Below are 21098 nucleotides of genomic sequence, written 5' to 3'. Positions count from 1 at the left end.
TGGACTTATGTGGCCATTTCCCTAAGCTGTAAAAAGGTGGTGCTGCTTCTCCTTGGTGAAATGAAAGAGCTACCTGTGTAAATCCTCCTAAAAGGCTCTGTGAGCACTTTGTTGGGGAGAATGATTTTTCTCCCTCCACTGCAGGAGCTGTTTGCCAGCTGCTGGAACAGACGGCTGCATCTGTGGTCCTGTGGGAAACAACCTGTGTGTTGACATAGCAGCAGCACTTCTGCTGGGGCTGTGCCCAGCCACAGCTTCCTAATTAAGGTTACTTATCTAGCAGGATACAGCCCTCTGACCTGCTGCTGTTCCTTTCTCACCAGTTATTCCTAGACATGGCTTACAGAGTCTTGGGAAAGTTGCTGCTGCCCGGCGCATGCCACCTCCTGCAAATTTGCCTAGCTTGAAGTCTGAGAACAAAGGAAACGACCCCAACATCATTATAGTACCCAAGGACGGTACAGGATGGGCAAACAAGCAGGATCAGCCAGACCAAAAGAGGTGGGTAGAGTGAATCTTTGAATTTTGGCAGGCAGCAGTGGTTGTGCACTGCTGTGCTTGGTGTCAGCCCTTACAGGGATCAGTTCTCTGTTGTCTGTGCCAATGTAGAGTTGTTTTCCTGCCTTCCTCCCCTTTGGTCTCACCTCTGCTGTCTCTGCTCAGTTCCAGTGTGACGGCTGCACAGCTGCAGGAGTCGCTGCCGCAGCAGGGTTTGCAGAAATCTGTCTCCAATTTACAGAAACCGACACAGTCAATCAGTCAGGAGGTAGGTGCCAGCAGTCTCTGACTGCCACCCTGCTTCCCCTGTCCCCAGGCAGCTTGAGGACTTTAATTGCCTGTGTTGCCTTGTGCTAAAGAAAAAGCTCCTGTATAATCAGTTATTGTGGAAGTGACTGTCTTGAGTCCAAGCTGCTGTGCACCAGGAGCGTTGTGCTGCAGTTACAGAAGTAAAATAAACAAAATTATATTTCTCAAATGTGTGCAGTAATTCTAGTTGTAGTCTAGGAAAAAAATGGCTGGAATGTGGGATGCTGGTTAGCACTTCTAAACTATTCTACTTTGGTTGTAATTCAAATGTTGCTTGGTGACAACAGATCCAGCTCTTGCTCCCAGCCTGATGGGACTTGATGGGAAGAAATCTGGTCATGTGGGAGAAGTAGCCAGTGTTAGGACTTGAAAAAGCTACTGGCAACTAAGAAGGTGTCCTGGAGAGTGCAAGGACCTGACCCCCTATGTGTTGTAGATTTCATACTTCTGGTTAAAAAAAAAAATCCCAGCCCATGAGCTTTAGGGAAATCAGGACAGAGGTTATGTTTTGAAGAGGAGAACAGTGGTTAATGCATGAGAAAGTAGGGTAGCCTTCAAGCTGAGGTATAGCATGGAACAAATCTGGAAGATTAAGGAGAACATTTGGGAAAATGCAGCAGAACAAAAGGAAAGCTTAATGAGAGAACAAGTTGAGGAAATAGGTGGTGAAAGTGGGCAGAGGAGAGACACAAGGGCAGAGCAGAGGATTTATACTGTAAAATTGTAGTACGCTGGAGTGGGGAGCAGCTGACTGTAGTCCCAGCTTGAAGCTGTGGGGACCTGTGGTCTCTGGGTGATCTGGAGGCCTGAACCATAGCAGGTGCCAGCCAGGAAATGAGAAACAGTCATGAATCTTAACTGATCCATGTTGGGGTTTCTTTTTGCTTTGTTTTGTTTTCAGAGTACAAATTCAGTGCCAGGTGGACCAAAGTCATGGGCACAGCTGAATGGAAAGCCAGCAGGACAAGAAGGTGGTGAGTATGATAAACTGAGCTGTTATGTGCCTGCTTTTCCCAGACAGGCATGAGATGGGGTGGGCTCCATTTCTTCCTGCCCTCTCTGTCAGCCTGGTGCAGAATGGGAGTGAGGCCTTGTGAGTCCTGTTTCCAGTCTGTGTGCAGTGTTGGCTGGAATGGTGCAGCTGAATCAGTTCAGGGCTGCCAGTGCAAGACATGGCTTGAACAGAATGTGTCTCATGGCCACATGGAACCAGAGCAAGTCATGCTCCTGGGATGCAGCAGGGAGTTCTGGGAGGGTAAGGTTCTGAAGGAGAAAGGAAATCTTTGCCCCCATCATGAGCATCTTTAGTCAGCCCAGAGCAGTGTGTAACAAAGGTGCAGTCAACACAATGAAATAGGGGAGGGATTGCTTTAGAAGAGAAGAAGGGGACATTGGAGAGGGGAAATGTAGGTATCTCCATGGGCAGTAGCAAGGAGATCTTCACCTAAGTGAGTAGTCAGAAGTGAGGCTGGAATGTTCTTGTACAGTATCTGTGATCCAAGGGAGTTGCAGTGGCAGTGGGTGGAAGTGGCAGTGGAGCTGCTGCAGGGTGCACTCGCCTACACATTGGCTGAGGCCTTGCTATTGAGTGTCCCTCAGTAGCTGTGCTGCTAATGGCTTCTGCTTGACTGAGAATCCTGAAGCACTGTTAACATGAATTGGGAGTTTAGTTGTGTTCTGATGCATCCATTTCCACACAGGAGGTGGTTTCCAGCTGCACTGAGTAGTGCCATTAAAACCATAGTGAGAATAACAGCTCAGTTCCACTGTTATAATGTGAACAGACCTGGAACCATTCACTTGTCAAGTGAAATTGCAGAGAGATTTGAAAGGACAGACAGCTGCTGATTGCAGAAACAGAGGGGACGAATTTATCCTAAATTAAATGAGGCCCTTAATGAGAGGGTGTTTCTCAAAGGCTAAATGTTAAAGCAGAAACTTGTCCTTGCCTGAGGCTGGTGGCCAGTGCAAAGACTGTCTTGTTTGGTTAATTGGTACTTTTTTGACTCTTTCTGTGTAGACCTCCTGGAGAGTCATTTTGAAATCTGATCATCTAACAATGTTCTTAAAGGATTTTTTGAAAACTCATTCTAGGTCACACTTAACAATATAGAGTTCTCAACCCAAGGAAACAGTTGCTTATGTGGCTAAGAACAGCTTAATTAGAAGGTAATTGACTCACAGAAGCGTCAGAAATCTGTCTGAAAGGATTTCTTAGGCCATCCCATGCTTACACCTCTTCTCTAGTGGCAGTGAACAATTGCTTTTCCTTCTTAGCTAATTCAGGTATTTCAAAGAGGGGAATCTCTTTGCTTTTTGCTCTTTTTAAGTCTAAGAGCTGTAAAATGTCTTTTGGAGGGTGTATCCCAAAGAAAAGTGGCCTAATAAATTAATTATGGACTTTTCCATGCCTGTGTCTTTGTATAAAGGACATTTGGAGAAATAAAAGGGGCACCAAACTTTTTTTCAGTGTGGTGCTGCTTAGGGTTAGAGTACCAACTGTTAATGGCTGCACATAAATAGTCCTCAAATGGTGCAGCCTTCCCTGGGGGTAGATGTCTCCCCTGAAAGACACTTACCTGTGCCATTCTAGTTCAGTAAAAATCAGAACTCTTCAGCAAGTCTTAGCTACTTTGCAATAAATTAGGCAATGTCCTTCTCAAGTATTTTCATCTGTCTAAAATTCAAAGTGTTTCATGCAGCTGTTGCAGAGTCTTTCCTGGAAATTTCACATGGGAGGTCTTGTGCAGTGTGCAAATTCCAGAAAATTGGAAAAAATTAAAATTACTTAAGCCAGGGCAAGGAAGGAGAAAGATAGATGAGACTCTTGTCAAGTCTTCAGTACTCATGGCTGATACTTCTAATAAAATTCTGAAATGCTCTTTTTAAGAGAGCTTTACCAAGTAACACTAAGAAACAGTTCTCAAAAAAGCAATTCTTTTAATGTGTAATAGTACAATAATGCTTGTAATTTCCTTTTATTCAGTGTTATCTTGCCAGCAGATTTAGGAGAATTGCTGTGTTTTGTGTTCCAGTCACTGGCAGATCTTTAGAATTGACAGAAAACTGTTGTGACTGATGACTCAGCAAGACAATTTGCCACTGACTAGAAATGAATCTGGCCTGAGCTGGCCAGTGATCTGCATCTTGAAAATGCTGCAGCAGGGAGGAAAGCATAGAACATCTGCCCTTACCTGTGTTGTTTCACTGATCAACAGAAATTTTAACAATAGACTTCCCTGGCAGAGTGAGGTCTGAGCAAGAAGTGTCTGAATAGAGATGTCAAATACTTGATAGCAGGGTATCATTTATGAGCAATCTTGCAGAATTTATATCTCTGCCTCTGTCTGAATTCTGTACTTCACAAAAATAATTGGAAGCTGAGAAAGTTCACTGACTTCATTGAATGTGAGAATTTACATGAAAATCCTGAGTGTGGGAGTGCTAGGTGAGGACACGTGCTGTCGTGTTGGTGACAGTGTCTGAGAGTGTTGGGGATGTGAAGTGAGGTGCTGGTGCGACAGTAATTTGGGTTTAAATGTGCCTGAGGCCCAGATTCCCAGGAAACACATTTCCAGGCTGATCTCATAAGGGAGATGAAGCAGTGGAAAGATCTTCTCTGAGTGCCACACTTATTTGTCTGACAGGTTCAAGGGCCTCAAGCCGACTGTTATCCTTCTCTCCCGAGGAATTTCCGACGCTGAAAGCAGCTGGCGAGCAGGACAAGGTTGGCAAAGAAAAGGGCGCCTTAGATCCGTCGTATGGGCCAGGACCAAGCCTCCGCCCCCAGAGTGAGTGAAGGATTGTGTCTGCCTGCCTTATCCCAGCCCAGTAACCCCATTGACCCTGTTTGGGGCAGGGCTTGCCAGTTCACTGTAGTACCGAGAACTTCATCCTTACGTTTCCTTTTATCTTTTTATGAGCTCACATGTGTCAGGCTGCTTAGCAGATGATCAGAGATTGGCATGTGGTGCTGATGTTCTGTGGTCCAGACAGCCAAGTATGGACTGTCATCTACTACATTGTTTAATAAAAATTGCTGTGTGACGTTGCAAAGCAGGCCCCTTCCCAGGCTGGGGGAGCTGCAGTGAAATCAGTGTGTGGTGTAATGTGGCTTCTCTTTCACTGTTTTTGCATCTAATTGGCCTTAATTCTGCAGGGTAAGGAGTGTGGAGATGGGGAACACTGGTAGGAGTTCAGGTTTATTGGCAAATAAGGACATCACTGGTGCAGCAATTACTTAGTAACAGCTCCTCTCTTAAAATAAACACAGTTGGAAATTCTTATTGATCCTTGATATTTTTCTACAACCTTGGGGTAATTAGGTCTTGACCAGAGTACTTGAGGTTTCGAGACTTTCTGGCAGAGTGGCTGCCTACATTTACAATTATTAACATAATTATTACCTCCTTTCCAGATGTCACCAGTTGGAGGGAGGGCGGTGGGAGGAACGTCACCTCTGCCACATCTCTGACCGCCTCCCCTGCTGAGCTGGGCAGCAAGACCCCCAGCACTGGAGACGGGGCCCCCTCCTCAGCGAGCGCCAGCGATGCCAAGGAGCCGTCTCTCCGCCCAGCTCAGCCCCTCCGCAAAGGGGCCTCGCAGTTCATGGGAAATGTCTACCAGCCACCCACCTACCATGACATGCTGCCTGCTTTTGTGAGTGACCCTTTCTCCACGCCTTTGTGATGATGACTTTCGTTCTTAAGATAACGGGGGAGTTGAAGGCAGCTGGGATGTGTTTTCTGGACTCTCAGTTGGCTGCCAGGGCTTGCTCAGGGATCCTTCTCTTGACATGTTTTTAGTTTGTGTAGCACAGCCTTGCTCAGTCCAAAGAGAAGTTGTCCAGTTGTCCCTTTCCCTCTGGAGCTGGAGAGGGAGCCATTAGCATGTGGCCTGTTGGGCAGCCAGATGTGAGATGTTTCTTTCCCTTTTGCTCATGTATGCAGCTACCTTGCTCATGTTTGTAACCTAATCTGGGTAAACCTTCCTGTGGCAAGGAGAAAAACCAGTCTGTTCTGCTTTGCCTCATTCCAGATGTGTCCACAACAGCCATCTGAGACCCCTGCGTCGCTGGAGCGAGGGTCTTTCCCTGTTCCTCAGCTTCGGCTTGAGCCCCGGGTACCTTTCAGACAATTCCAGATGAATGACCAGGATGGGTAAGGCTGCCATCAATTTCCCACGTAAAAGGCAGGTTCAGGGTGTGACGTGAACCTTAAACTAGGCAAGAATTTGGGCCAAGGGTGCAGTTGCATGTGTGAAGCTGCAGGCACCAAAGGGAAACTCTGGTTTTTACCCAAAGCAGCAGTGCTTTTCTCCAGCTGCAACAGCAGCTGAAATGTTGCAAGACTATGAGCATTGTGTGTCTGAAGAGCAGGCAGACATCAGAATTGGGGTGTGATCCTAGACTGGAGGGGTTGCAGCTCTGATCTGTAAGTTCTAGGAAGTGGATACCAAGTAGACAAAGGGAAGAAACCGCTGAACAGGGAGAGAAACTTGGATGAATTGTATATAAGTGTATATAAGTGCATAGTAGAAAAGGACTGATTTGGTATTACTAACTCAGCTCTGCATTCTTTGATTTTGTTTTTGCTGTTTCTGACCAGTTCTGTGTTTTCCTATAGAAAAGAGAACAGGCTCAGCCTGTCTCGCCCAACGCGCCCAGTTCGGCAGCAGCTGGAGCGAGTGCCTCGGCCCACCATCATCAATGCAGAGAACCTGAAGGGGCTGGATGAGCTGGACAATGATGCAGATGATGGATGGGCAGGTAAAGTGCCTTCATGCTCTGGCTTTGTGTAGTTGTGAAATTGGTGTAAATGATGACACAATGGATCCTTCTGATCCTTCCATCACATTGTGCTCAAGGAACTGGATCTGAAGACTCCTAAAATCTGAAAACACCAAGCACAGCAGGAGGGGATAGGACTGTGGGTGCTGGGAAGGAGAGTTAGTACTGCCTTTTCAGTCATGGCATTCAGTATCTACTAGCACACAGTCTGGCTTGGTGACTGCCCTCTCATTTGCAGCCCCCACTCCCAGGCTGTTCGCTGCTCCTCCAGTCCAGCTGTTCACTAGCGTGTGCCCCCACTGCTCCCATAATTTCTTGCCTAATCCAGCTGAAGTGGTCCCTGCTCATTGAGGGAGGTTGGTAGATGACATTAAAGGTCCCTTCCAACCGAAGCTATTTTGTGATTTCCAGGACCAGTACTGGACATTTGGCTTTGTGAGTAGTTCATGCCAAGCCTGTGTGTCCTGTAATTTAGTGCTAAAGGGGGGGCATAAGCTTTATCAGGACAAGGACCTGTTTCTCTTCTCTCATAAATCTGTTCTCCCTTGCTGCCTTTGTAGGCATTCATGATGAAGTGGATTATTCTGAGAAACTAAAGTTTAGTGAAGATGAAGAAGAGGAAGAAACTCTTAAAGATGGACGACAGAAGTGGTAAGTCACTGTATTTGCACCTACAGTTTACCTTTAGTAAAAGTGAGCAGTACCAGGATCTTTAAAAACTTTTCTAAATGTGGAGTCTTGATCCCTCTAATTTGTTACTGTGACTTCATTGATTTTACTGGGCAGTGTTTGAGTGGTCTTCAAGGCTTTGTGTGGGTCTAGCAGCTGACTTTCAGTTTGCCAGGCTTTTTTCCTCCTCACCTTTATCCTGCTGCACAATAGTGGAGTTGATCCTTATGTACCTTCAGAGAGGCATATCACTTGTTTTGGTGGTTTTTTGAGAGTCAGTTGCCTTTTTATTAGAGTCAGTTGCCTTTGCCATTTGATTAGGCTCCAAGTGCTTTTTGAAGCAAGTAGCAAATGCAATAATAAAGCTGTTTATGTGACAGGAACAGCTGGGATCCCAGAAGGCAGCGACAGTTGTCCCTGAGCTCTGCAGACAGTGCAGATGTCAAGCACACCTTGGAGGAAGGAAAGAATTGGAATGATTCAGTTGGCTTGTCCCGGCCAGTCCGGAAAGCACAGGATTCACAGCAGCCTCCGAGGAAGCTGAATGGCTGGAGCTCTGCCTCAGAATACCAGGTAGGTTGAACTCACGAGGGTGAGCTGGAAGCCCATCATTGTCCTTAAGAGGCCAGTTTGACATTTAATTGGAAATGGGATGCTGATGAATTTCTCTATTCTTAGTTTATAGCCACCTGGAGAGAAATCTATCTGCATAGCATTTCCACTAGGGAAAAGAAATTGAAGCTGGTCTGGAACAGTGGGGTTGTCAGTGAGAAAATGGAGTTACTGAACCAAATATCAATAGCTCTTCCCAGTAACAGGGGGATTTGTGCTTGAGGATAAGGGGAGGGAGTCAGAAGGGAATATTGTCACCGTGGGTTGAAGATCTCAAGATAGAGGCACTGGTTGGGTCACGCTTATGGAGGAATGGTTTTTTCTCTGGCAGAAACCCGCACTGGGAAGTGTTCTCAGACAGCAGTCCCTTGAGGATAAAGAAGAAAAGGTGCCTGTGAGACAGAAGTTTGTGCACTCTGAGATCTCTGAGGCTGTCGAGAGAGCCAGGAGGCGACGGGAGGAGGAGGAGCGGCGAGCCAGGGAGGAGCGCCTGGCAGCCTGTGCTGCAAAGCTCAAGCAACTTGATCAGAAATGCAAACTGGCTCAGAAGAGTGGGGAGACACAGAAACACACAGAGAATGAAGATGTGCGACCTCCCAGCACAGAGAAAAACACTACACAAGAGAATGGCCACGCTTTCCGTAAAGGTACAGAAACACTACCTGCCTCACCCTGTAAAAATTGCTTTTTTTGCTATTGTGCTGCTACTTTAGCTGGAGTGGGGGAATTCCTGGAAGGGAGTATTCAGAGGGTCCTTCAGCTGCCCTTGAGAGATCAGCTGCTGCTTGTATTCTGCAGAGTATTTTGCATTGTTGACAAGGTTGATTAAATAGAAAAAGTTATTAAAACAAATGCAAACTTCTTCAGTTGCCTTTACCTGTGCTCAGTGAGCTGTGCTAGCAGAGGGCTTGTTGGAATGGGCCTCATGGGCTTCTCATGATTGGATGTTAATATCAAGTGCTTGTGGCCATAGATCAGAAAACCAGTAAGTGCTCCCAGGTTTAAGGACTAATGGGGAAAAGGACTTTCTCCCCAGTGCTTAAGCAGAAGGCTGATAGTAAAGGAGGATCTCAGAATTTATCATTAAAATAAAATGGACAAAACCCTCTTTAGGGCTGTCAAGGTAAAGGATGTGCTGTATATGATTGTAGTAAGGTTCAGCCATGTATTACAGGCAGGACATGCCCACAGCTGTGTATGATGTGTGGTGGTGGTGCACTCCCAAGTCTGTCATGAGCAGGCTCTTGAGGGATTGTTTTCTTCTCTGCAGCAACCCCTGAGTTTCACACACAGGATGCCTCTGTTGGCTATCTGGAAGAGGAGAGTCCTGCTCCAGCAGCTGCAGCCCAAAGCAGCAGTGAGGAGGAGCTCAGAGAAGCTCCCTCACCAGCACAAGAATTCAACAAATACCAGAAGTCTCTTCCCCCACGGTTCCAGAGGCAGCAGCAGCAGCAACAGCAGCAGGTAAATGGCTCACAACCCATTTTCTGGACCCCCCAGTAAGCCATTGTGTTTGCTCAGTTCTCAACACCATCAGTCTTTGGGCTGGGAGGAGATAAATGGGGTTTTGCCCTAGCCTTTTTCAGTACTTCTGTTCATGGAAATATCCTGTCTCATTGGGTAGAAAGGCTCTCTGTGGGCTACATGAGTTCTCCTTGCACCCTGTGATGCTCGAGAGCTGTGGGTAGAGCTCTGCCAGGTTTGTCACTTGCCTGGAAGAAAAATACCATGCTGTCAGAAATGTTGACTTGTCTTGCATGGTTGTCTGGGCATCTCCTGACAAATGGAACTCTTAGGACTTTCTGGTTTGTGGCAGAGCTCTGGTTTGCAAATGTTCACGAGCAGGAGAAGCTGCAGATGTTCCCACATCCAAAACCATGAGTGCCTGAGTAGCTGTCTTGGTGCTTGTGTAGGCCTGGCCCAGGGGAGGTTCTGTTCCTTGGGCTAGCCTTGAACCTCCTGAACATCTCTTTTTACTCTCTGGCACAAGATGAGCTGCTGTTCTTCAGCACTGCTGCAGTGCCTGAACACACAGGACAGGGGAAGGGGAAACCCTTGGGGTTCAGCTGCTTCCATTTCACTCAGCACTTACTGTGTCCTTACCATTGTAGGTATGAGCAGCCATTTGATTGCCATGGGCAAACTGCTTAGTTTGGCAAATTCCTGGACTGCTTCTGGACTTGGAGGGAGTTCTGGAGGGGCACACTGCTCATTCTACCTCCTGCCTTTGCAGAGGGCTGGTCCTTTGCTCAGCTCTCATCTAATACCTACTTGGATTTTTTCTGTGAGGCTCTTTGAGACCATTGTTTTCTTTGCACCATAAAAATGTTTGGTCTTAAATGTTTCATTTTTGTTGCATTGAAAACTCTTCTGGGGCACTGAGACATCAGCTGAGCTGCTTTGTGCATCTTGGCTCTTGCCTGACCTTTCAGTGCTGTATGTGCCATACGTGCTGTGCAGCTTTGCTGCCAGATGCAGTGAGTCTGTGTAGGGCAGCAGAGACCAAGGGACAGAGTATTCAGGCTTCAGATAATGCAAAGTTAATTGCCATTCTTCATAAAATAACCACTTGAAATGGGATATCATCAATGCTGCTGCAGATCTTAGCGAAGAGCTCACAATTGCCTTTTGCTCAGTAATTGCTCTTTTATGGATGTTCCCTGTGCTCATTGCTCGGCAGTTGACATTTTCATGATTCAGATGTACAGCAGCAAATGCTGCCTAATGTTACTCTTGAAAAGAGATGCTCTTAAACTAGAAAGAATTGGATGTCTTTGCTGTCATGCTAATAATACCACAGGTCATCACTACTGGAAGAACATGAAGTTTTATTTTATTTTCTCTTATCCTCTCTGATGTTAGTATGTATGAGGCAGTGCATATTTTGGCTGGCTTGCATTGCTGCTTTTGTAGCTCCATGAAGAGAATAAAATGGAAAAGTGTTGGTATTGTGAAGGAAATATTTTCTCCGAGGTACCAGAGGACTAGACAATATAGATATAATCTGCATTTATCAGAGCCTTCCTTGCTGTAATGATGTGTCAGATTCAGATTTAAAGGCGTCTCTTTTGCCCTGCTGTTGGGGATTGGCTTTATTAATAAACAGTTACAGTATCTGACACTGTTGTAAGCTTAGCAAAAAAATACGGTGGCACGTTTGACAAGTAAGTAGATGCATTTGATGTTAATTGGAGCTGTTTAGTGTTTGAAAGCTTTCTTCAGTACGCAAAACTCCTTTCAAATATGTATTATTTTTGGACCTTCAGCAAAAGTTAAATGTCAAATCAAAATAACATCATGAGAGTCCTCAGATAAAGAAAGGTGGGAGATGGGGAAACAACCTGCAAGTGCCAGCCTTTCTCTGAAGGATGCCCAGAAAACACTGTAAAATATTAATAGCTCTCTTAATGTGAATTAGGTTGGTTTTATCTAATCTGTTAAGCTGACAGGGGTGGAACTAATATATCTACACTCTAAATAAATTAGAGATGCATTTCCTGAAAAATGTAACATCTTCTGAAGTATTTGGGTACCAGTTATGAAGTGGCATTTGACAGGAAGCTGTCCTGTATTCATTCAGGAGTGTTGAGAAGATGCAAATTGTGGTCTTAAAGCTGATCCCTTGTGTTTGGCCCTGTAGTCTGGTCCACAGTGGTGTGATAGCCTGGCTACCCTGGTATTTACAGAATAACAGCTGCCACATTCCCAGCTGGTAGTGAATTACCTGTCTGCCCCACCCTCCCATCTGATTAGAGATTGATCCTTTGATGATGGCACGTGTTTTCCTTTGGCTGACCAGTACCTCAGTGTGAATCCTGGCACCACAGCCATGTCCAATGGCCCATCCTGTTCCTTGCAGGAGCAGCTGTACAAGATGCAGCACTGGCAGCAGCAGGTCTATCCTGCCCCGTCGCACTCCCATCCCCAGCGGACGTTCTACCCGCCGCACCCGCAGATGCTCGGCTTCGACCCCCGCTGGATGATGATGCCCTCCTACATGGACCCTCGCATGGCCCCGAGCCGCACCCCCGTGGATTTCTACCCTTCAGCCCTTCACCCTTCAGGTGAGGTGTTGGCAGTGTTTATCTTGGCTGTTGAGTTGGTTCATATCTGGAAATTTGCTGTTTGTCTTAACCTCTGTCCAGACTTTGTGTTCCGGTTGGCATCCCTTCTCTGGGGATGAGAAGGGATTGCAGTGGCAAGTGGTGGGAGACTGGGAGGGAGGGCATGTAGACATGTGTCTGTCCAATCTCTGCACTGCAGTGGGAGACCTTCCCTGACTGCTTTGTGACCTTAGTGGATGTGTCTGATCTTGCCCCTTGGAGGATAGGGTAGCAGATCCACTGATCTTGCTTTTGGAGAAGGATGAGTTTTGGAGTTGCTGCAATAATGTGAAATCTTAATAGACCCCTTTTAGGCAGTGTGATGGAGAAACTCTGTAGTTCCTGAGCTGTGCACTTTGCGCCTTCTTATATTGTCCTAATCTTCAGAGGTGTGAATGTAAACATCAGGATGTATAAATCATTCCCTGGAGTTGGTGGATTGCTTGATCCCAAGCCAGTGATGCTGTGTAGTGTCTGTGTGGGCTGGGCTCTGAGAGCTGTGTCATCTTCTGTATCACTCCAGGTGTATTTCCCAGCTGTGCATTTTCCAAGCACAGGCTCCCCTTTACAAGGGAGGTTTCCATGGCTGCAGCCACCTGCTGCCTGAGAAGGAAGGGGAGTCAAGCTAGGAGATTGTTAAATTCGTCTTGTCTGTGAAATCCTGGTGCTAATGGCATGAACTCTGTTGTGAGCAGGAATTATGAAGCCCATGATTCAGCAGGACTCCATCAGTGGGAGCAGCTGTCGGTCTGAAGATCAGAACTGTCAGGCAGGGCAGGCAGAGAGGAAGACTACTCCCTTGGATCCTGTGCCAGTGTGGGGCCAGGACAGCTACACATCCCTGCAGAGCAAAGGATACTCCCTGTCACATCAGAAACAGGCTGACAGCATGGGCATGGAGGGGCTGCATGCCAGGTGAGTGGAGAATTCCCCTGTCCTCATGCATGCTGGGATGGGAGGTACTGCTGTAAGCCATCTGCTGAAAAGCAGGTGTAGAGCTGGCCTGAAAGATATCTGTGAACAGGCCCAGGTGCTGATCTGGGAGCACCCTTACACTCCTCAGTGTTTTAGCTGGTTTACACAGAGCTATTGAGCTATTCAGAAGTTTGCTATCTGACCAGCTTGGAGCCTGTTTGGAGGGAGAGGGGGACTTGTCACCTACACGGGAAGGTATAAAAAACCATGAGTCAAAAAATCTGATGATTGCTAGGTTGTCTCCTACTTTATTTAGACATTCTAAAACCAGTTCTTTGTTTTCAGATCTCCACATCATTGGAGGTTAAATCTCCCTTCATTTCTTAATTTCGCTGCCCATCATAGGAACTGTTTTCCTCTATCATGCATTGATTTAACAAACCAGGCAGTACAGCCTGGGGCCACAGCAGCTCTGCCCAGCATTTTGGTATTTATAGGTTAATTGCCTCATGATTTACCATAAACCTCAGTTTATTTCTTGTCACCTCTTGTATCCAGCCTGGGCCCTTGGATTTGTGCTGTGCTCTCCATTATCTGACTTTCCTTTGTTGTTTGTTTTGTTCTCAGGAATGAAAGTTACTCTGCTTCTGGAAGGCCAGAGAGTCTGAGCACTCAGCGAGATCTCTTTGAGGAGAGAGGGGAGGAGTATTTGAATGCTTTTGACAAGAAGGCCCAAGCAGACTTTGACAGCTGCCTGTCTTCTCAAAGGATAGGCCAGGATCTCCTGTTCCAGCACCAGGAGAGTGTGCAGGAAGCCTGTCCTGCTGGCAGCCGCCATGCGAACCTGAGGTGCTCACCCCTGGAGCCTGATTTTATCCAAGCAGAGAAGAAGCCTGAATATAACGGTTGGGATATCAGCCACCATCAGAAACCTGTGGAGACAGCAGCAGAAGTTGCTGAAGAAGTACCCCGGGATGAGCAGTCCTTCAGTGCTGACCCATGGAAGAAAGAAGGAGCCAATACCAAGCAGGCCACTGAAGAGACACCAGAGTGGGCTCCTGAGAGCCGCAGCACCAGCGGGCAGCCCCAGGAGCAAATGGGGAGGACACGGCGGTCGGGCCCCATTAAAAAGCCAGTCCTGAAAGCCCTCAAGGTGGAAGAGAAGGAGAAGGAGATGGAGAAGGTTAAACTGGAGGGAGAGGACAGCTCACGCCCGTTGAAGGAGAAGGCAGCCGTTCAGAAGGTAGAAAATGAGTCAGATGACTCTGCTGCCTTGCTGAACTCCACGCGTTACCTGCTGGATGACAAAGGTTCTTCCCAAACCAGCCTTGCACGAGATGCTGAGAAATCCCAAGAGGAAGAAGAGGAAGAAGAAGAAGAGAAGCCAGAAAGAACCTGGGAGAGCAAGCTATCCAGAGAAAGCAGTGATCTCCCTCCCACAAAAAGAAACAACTGGATCTTCATTGATGAGGAGCAAGCCTTCGGTGGGAGAGGTCAAGGGCGTGGGCGAGGGAGAGGCTTCAGAGAGTTCACTTTCAGAGGCCGAGGCACGGTTGTGAGCAGCAGGGGGGTCTACAACAACAACCAGAGGAGCAGCCGGGGCCGAGGGCTCCGGGAGTTCAACCAGCCAGAGGACTTCCCCAGAGGCAAACCAAGGCGCCGGATTGCCAGCGAGACACACAGTGAAGGGTCAGAATATGAGGAGCTCCCCAAGCGTCGCCGGCAGAGGGGCTCTGAGAACAGCAATGAAGGCTCTGTACTGGACAGGGAGGACAGTGATTTGAAAAAGGGAGACTTCAAAGAGTCTTGGAGGTCCAACAAAATCTATTCAGATGATCACAATAGCCTGGATCCTAAAATGAGAGCTCCAAGAGCCTTTGGGAGATCACTGCCACCAAGACTGAGCAACTCTGGCTATGGGCGGAGGGGGTTCATGGGTAAGGAGCCCACCCAGTGGCAAGGCAGGAGTGGGGGAGGAGGGTGGCAAGAATACAGCCACACATCTTCATCAGACAGTTTTGGGAGCAGGCAGCAGTCTGACAGGGACTACATTCAGGATTCTTACAAACACACGGATTCCTTCTCCAGCCGGGTTTTTGATGAGAGTCATCTGGATGACAAAAGGCACTTTTTCCAGGAGGATTACTCAGCAGATCAGGAGAACATAGAGAACAGGCCCTTCAGGAGGCGGCGTCCTCCCCGCCAGGACAAGCCCCCACGGTTCAGACGCCTCAGGCAGGAGAGGGAATCAGTTGGGCAGTGGAACTCCGAGGAGGGAGGCCCTAATCTGCTGCCCAGCCAGTGGCCAGGCAGACCCAAACTGGGCACTGCAGAGAAGAGCAGCATCTCGGGCAGACGCTCTCCTGAGCTGTCCTACCAGAACTCTTCAGACCATGCCAATGAGGAGTGGGAGACAGCATCTGAGAGCAGTGACTTCAGCGAGCGGCGGGAGAGAAGAGATGGAGCTCCCGAGAGTGAGGGCCAGCTGGAAGGTGGCCTCGGCACTGGGAGCTTGGGAGAGAAGAGGGAACTGGCAAAGAGGAGCTTCTCAAGCCAGAGGCCGCTGGTGGACAGGCAGAGCCGCAAGGCTGAGCCGGCAGGGTTTGCAGAGCAGTCTGTCAGGACTGGTGTGGGAGCAGCTTCCAGATACGAGAGCCAGCAGAATGGGACCCTGATAAAGAGCAAAAGGTAAAGTTGGTTTCTGGTCTGTGATATTTGCAGTGTTGGAGCAGACATACACCCCATGCATTTTCTTCTTGTCACTTCTATTCGCATTCTACTGACAAAACTAAATCCTTTCCCTTCTTTCTGTGTAGGTCTCCAGAAGAAGGAGGAGGCCTTGGCAACACCAGTGGTGGGAGCAGCCACTCCATTTATAGCTTGGATAGGGCCTCCCATGTGAACTCAGAGAGTGCTGAGGGGCCGGGTAAAAAGCCAGAGAAGGAGCACAAATCCACTGCACAAAGAGCAAGTGAGAAGGGAGAAGCCTTGTCACAGTTTGAACTGAGTTATGGAAGTGAGTATCTTGATTCATTTGTTTCTTTGAGAGAATAATATATTATGGCTGACTGATTAAATCCAGTGTAATTTTTATTATCAGGTTAGGGGCTTTTTTCCATTTATTTGCAGAAACAAGACAATTCTTGTGTATCTAAATAGAAAAACATGGAAGGTAAAATTGTTGTTAAATTTTAAACGAATACTTTTCAGCCTGATCTGACATCAGTGTCTCTGATGTTTCTTCTGTAGAAAATTTGTGTTTAGGAAGAATATTTCTGTATTTCTGTCTAAGATGCTAATGTATTTTTAGACTTGAAATTTATGTTGTGTGAAGGAAGCTGAGAGAGGATCCAGAGTGGGGAATTTGAGGCTGAGCTAATGGCAGGGAGACAAGAAATTAGTATCTCTGAAAAGAGAATTACCTGACTTATCACACAGCTCCTCCAGCTGAAGTGTGCTCATCTTGAAACAGAGGACACAGCAAAATCCTGCAAGATAAAGTGGCTGGTAGATGTCAGCAGACTACATGATTTTATTTTCTAAATGTAGCTGCTATGTTGCTAGGTGAACTTATTGTTGGAATGGATTCTCTTTGGAGTGCACTGTTTAAATTATTGCAATTACAAAGCTTTACATGCACACACATGTGCACTGTGTTCTCTCTGTGTGCTTTGTTCAGGTACCATCATTGATAATCGGGTGTCGAACACAGCAGAAGAGAATGAAGTTGGTTCCATGGCAGGGGAAGGCTTCATTGAGGTTCTTACTAAAAAACAGCGTCGTTTGCTGGAAGAGGAGCGAAGGAAGAAGGAACAGGCTGCTCAGGTGAGGAATGGGAGGCAGAAAAGTTGGACCTCTTACATGGTTTGGATTGCAGTCAGAGAAACAGGGTCCCAGAAAGTGTTTGTATGAACAGAAAACGTACAGTTGACCATGCCAAAGTAGTGCAGATCCTGTATTGGGCCCCAGAAACGTATTTAGGGCCGCTGGTCTGAAAAGGAGAGTTTGATTTCTGACTATTCTTGGCTTGCAGCAAAATTGCTAATTGGGAGTTAAGTTTCTAGAGTGTTCTTCATCCAAAGCAGCTTGGCTCTCTAAGCCAGCTGCTGGCTGTACTTGGTGGGATATTGGGCAGCAGGAGCAGTGGATGCCTTTGCGCTCTGACTGTGTTGTTGCCAGAAGAAAACCTCACACTACAAAAAGCAGCTCTCTCCAGCCTTGTTAGACTGGGGGAACCTCCCAGCCTGACACCTGTGCCTTTCCTGTCACAGGCACCTGCCAAGGCCCGCGTCCTTCAGTCGCGCATTCCACCACGATTTGCTAAGAAGCAGAACAGCCTGTGCTTGGAGCAGAGTGATGTAACAGTGTCTGGAAACAGCCTGGGCACAGAGATCTGGGAGAGCAACAGCCCAGGTAGGCTTGGGTCTGTTTGTTCCTAAGGGTTTCACAGAGCTGGAGTCCTCTGGGATGTGCAGCAAGGATGGGGTCCATGGTTCAGAGCAGACAACCCTCTCCTGTCTGATGCTGGGAGTGGGAGGGGAGCTGGCAGACATGTGGAGTAGCCTCTGTTCTAAGCTCTATGATTTAGGGTTCAGCCATCCTGCTCCTGTTGCTGGCCATGTCAGTCTCCTAATCTGCTTCTTGGGTCTTTGTTTCACATCAAGTTACTACTATACAGCATTTTATAGCTGCTTGGGCTGGATCTACTTTTCCTTATTTTGCCTTCCTACATTTTCTCATTTCTAGCCTTGGGCGGTTAGTGCCTCCCTTGTTTCTCTCTGACCTGTTTTTCTCTTGTTGTTATGTTCCCTAAGAAATCTCCTCCCTGTTTTCTGCTCTCACTCCTCATACCCTGTTTTCTCTGCTGCATCATGTCTCAGATGTCTGGGCAACACTTAATGTTCTGAGATGGTGAAAATACCCTTTCTCATGTCTAGAAATGGAAGGTTGATGGTGTAATGTGTACAGGGTGTGCTCATAGCTGTGTTTCAAGCAGCTGAACCCTGCCCTCCATTCTCTTTCAGCACTTTCCGTTCAGTCTCCTGGCAGTGATTCCTGGAGCAAGCCTGTAAATACCTTTAATGGCACTGAGTCCAGCACCGAGGTAAGTGGCTCCTAAGGTGCCCTTCAAGGTATTGTGTGTATAAAGTATTAATGCAGGTGGCTTTTATGCTTCTCATTGCTCCATCTGTGCTTAGTGACTCTCAGCTCTGCTTGTGCCATTTTAACCTGTCTCTTTGCAGTTTTAATTTGAGCTTGGCGCTGTTCAAATCTTGACCTAAAGAGCCAAGCCAACACTGCTTGGTGTTGTGTGTGGGTATAAATCTGGAGTAACTGTGTGATAGAGCTATTCCAGGGTTATGCTCATCACTGGGTGCACACTGTGGTCGAGGAGGGTGGAATCCCTTAGGTCCTGTTTCTGCCTTGTGCTTGTGAGCAGTGTGTAGCTGTAGCCTTAATGCAGGGAGGGCAGAGGAGTTCTTGAACACTTCATCTCTGGAGACCAAGAGTTCAAATTTGATTTGGGTCCCATGTGAAGTGAGTTTGGCAGTCTCAGCCTAGTTGTTCTGTGGGACACATTTCCTTACTCTGAAGCCATGGTCTGGTGGTGCATCAGTTCACCTGTCAGGGCTGTGTAGAGCTGAAGGAGCAGCCAAGAGGTGCTGCAGGTCAGGCCCAACTCCTTTGCAGTTAACCAGGATGGCGATTTGAAAAAGGGACATAGTCTTGCTGTTCTCTGGGATGTTTTTTCCTCGGTGGTGCTGGGTCGGAGTCCGGGGCTTTAACACATTTCGTGCTTTGCATAGCAGGGATTTAAAGGCAGCCAGGGGGATAGTGGCATTGACTTGAGCGCGGAGTCTCGGGAATCCTCCGCGACCTCCTCTCAGCGCAGTTCTCCATATGGCACCCTCAAACCAGAGGAGATGAATGGGGCTGGCCTGGTGGACTCAAAGCCTGACTGCCAGAAGGAGCAAGTGCAGAAGCAAACTGATAAAAAGGTAATCTGGATTCGCAGCCAAGCCAGAGCACAGAGTGAGAGACGTTGTGAAGTGGTTGTGTTGTTGTTGATAGCGTTTTTAAGGCTTGAGGTTGGGTTATTCGGTCTTTGTGTCTCAGCCTCTCTGCTTTCCTGTTAAGGATTCAGATCAAGGCTCAGGACAGAACAAGGAACACAAGCCCGGACCAATCGGCAACGAACGCTCCCTGAAAAACAGAAAGGGTTCGGAGGGAACGGAACGGCTGGAAGGGAATATTCCCCCTGTTAATGGGGTGGAAATTCACGTGGATTCTGTACTTCCTGTGCCACCCATTGAATTTGGAGTAAATCCTAAAGTGAGGATTGAATTTAATTTTATCTTCTTGGTGATTTGATCTTGTTGAGGCATGAAAAGTGGTTTGAGGCAGAAGGATTATTTAGAGGAAGCTTCCAGCTGTAGGTTTGCCTTAGATTTCATTACTGACACAGACCAGGTACTCAGGATGTCCTGGCAGACATTTAGTGTCCACTTGGAAATACTGTCCCAAGGACCAGCTGGGGTGGTAACAGAGGTGAGGGACAAATCATGGCCAAGCTTTTGTGTGCCTCTGGGGGTTGCCTGCTGCTGAATGCTAAGAGGTATTTTCAGTTTCCAGCAAGCCTTACTGGAGATCAGTCTTAAGTTTGTAGTGTCATAATTCAGGCTAGAGTCATTAACCATGAAAAGCAGAGGAGTGGCCCATGGACCCGGATTTGAATTTTATATGTTTTGCATTTTCAGGACTCTGACTTCAGCTTGCCACCTGGTTCTGCCTCTGGCACTGCAGCTAACCCTGTCACCAAATTGCAGGATGCCTTGGCCAGTAATGTAAGTATTTTTTTCTTTTGACATGGATTCATTGGAGATACTCCTTAGGTAAATCTCAGATGCTTCCAAAGAAAGGAAGCATGTTTGCATTGACTTCATATTTCATGCTTAGGCAGCACTGAAATCCAAAATGGAAGTCTCATGATACTGTGGTAAAATGAGTGTCACAAATGCAGAAGTGATGTAGAGAGTAAGTTCATTATCATTGTGACCTGTGTAAAGCCATCTCTGAGATGGCCAGTCTCTCTCACGATGCAGATGGTGACATCTTTAGACCCAGACTGCCCAGCTTCCTCAAAGGTTGCACCTGTCACAGCAAGGCAGAGAACTGTAACATGGTGGTCAGGCCTTTTTGGAGGTTTCCAGCTAATTCCAGCCATCTGGGGATTTCATTATTCTGTATGAAAGAGTGAGCACACTGAAAGCCCAGCTGGTAGCTCAGTTGTAGACAGCAATGTGAGACAGACACACAGAGCTGCTTTTGAAATGTCTTCAAGTTTGTAGGCTGTCTGGTTTTGATTTTGGAGCTATGTCTTCTAGGCTGTTTCTTTTCAGAAACAGGTGTTGTCTGAAACTTAGGTAGTTTCTAAGTATGGGACAGGAAGGAGAACTCTTCTGCAAATGGAAGTTATTGGATCAAACTGATGCTTAAGTGGAAGCTGATATAGTTCAGCATGGAGGGCTGTCTTTTCACATAACCAAAGCTTCCTTTATTGCAAGAGCAGAATGGACCCTAGATGAATGTGGCACTTGGCTCGTGCAGTAGCACCAGGGACTGAATTCTTTGATGTGCACTTACAGGAGCTGCCCAGCTGAACCTCTGTCAGCCTTGGTGGCTCATACCGTTCTCCTAAGAGTTCACAAATATTCACCTTTTATGACTCTCCCCTCAGGCAGGGTTAACACAGTCCATTCCCATCCTGCGAAGGGATCATCACCTCCAGCGCTGCATCGGCCTGAACCCCATGTCCTTCCCCACTGCTGACCTTACTCTTAAGGTAAGGAAGGTGTGTGGATACCATGTCTCTGTGGGGAAATCACTCTGAAGGTGTGTGGATACCATGTCTCTGTGGGGAAATCACTCTGAAGGTGTGTGGATACCATGTCTCTGTGGGGAGATCACTCTGAAGGTGTGTGGATACCATGTCTCTGTGGGGAGATCTTTCCCAGAGTATTTTGTTAGGTATTGCTAAACTTCAGTTAGCTTTTGTAAAAATTGTTCATATGTGCTGTTCAACATGAGTGCAAGTGCTTTAAGTCCTGAATGCAGGAAGTCCTTGCTAATTGTAGAACCAAGTGCAACAGAGCTTTCCTGTTTCTGTACTGGGCAAGGTGGCTGCTCAGGGATCCTGGGAAGCC

At 47.2% G+C, this 21098-nt stretch overlaps 1 protein-coding gene across 9 annotated transcripts in view; it reads left to right on the top strand.

Moving 5' to 3' along the window:
- The window catches only part of PRRC2B (proline rich coiled-coil 2B), a 46690-nt gene that overhangs the window by 14015 nt on the left and 11577 nt on the right, over positions 1 to 21098 (top strand). For 8 of the 9 annotated variants that reach the window (XR_009489053.1, XR_009489052.1, XR_009489054.1 and 5 more), the window contains exons 3-24: positions 324 to 501; positions 664 to 766; positions 1709 to 1781; positions 4455 to 4598; positions 5225 to 5466; positions 5845 to 5966; positions 6432 to 6574; positions 7156 to 7246; positions 7645 to 7837; positions 8208 to 8523; positions 9147 to 9340; positions 11736 to 11940; positions 12675 to 12894; positions 13522 to 15582; positions 15711 to 15910; positions 16574 to 16719; positions 17166 to 17307; positions 17919 to 17998; positions 18702 to 18893; positions 19033 to 19227; positions 19653 to 19739; positions 20633 to 20737. Coding sequence is in view for 5 of the 9 variants with exons in the window: in XM_059865127.1 (XP_059721110.1) it covers positions 324 to 501; positions 664 to 766; positions 1709 to 1781; positions 4455 to 4598; positions 5225 to 5466; positions 5845 to 5966; positions 6432 to 6574; positions 7156 to 7246; positions 7645 to 7837; positions 8208 to 8523; positions 9147 to 9340; positions 11736 to 11940; positions 12675 to 12894; positions 13522 to 15582; positions 15711 to 15910; positions 16574 to 16719; positions 17166 to 17307; positions 17919 to 17998; positions 18702 to 18893; positions 19033 to 19227; positions 19653 to 19739; positions 20633 to 20737 (5432 nt within the window). In the remaining 4 variants the exon portion in view is untranslated. The remainder of the gene's footprint in view (positions 1 to 323; positions 502 to 663; positions 767 to 1708; positions 1782 to 4454; positions 4599 to 5224; positions 5467 to 5844; positions 5967 to 6431; positions 6575 to 7155; positions 7247 to 7644; positions 7838 to 8207; positions 8524 to 9146; positions 9341 to 11735; positions 11941 to 12674; positions 12895 to 13521; positions 15583 to 15710; positions 15911 to 16573; positions 16720 to 17165; positions 17308 to 17918; positions 17999 to 18701; positions 18894 to 19032; positions 19228 to 19652; positions 19740 to 20632; positions 20738 to 21098) is intronic. The other variant, XM_059865129.1, reaches the window with a different exon arrangement.

This window comes from Haemorhous mexicanus, chromosome 21, assembly GCF_027477595.1.
Source record: "Haemorhous mexicanus isolate bHaeMex1 chromosome 21, bHaeMex1.pri, whole genome shotgun sequence".
NCBI lineage: Eukaryota > Metazoa > Chordata > Aves > Passeriformes > Fringillidae > Haemorhous > Haemorhous mexicanus.
Note: the sequence above shows the minus strand (reverse complement) of the source record. Positions and strands in the feature narration are given on the sequence as shown.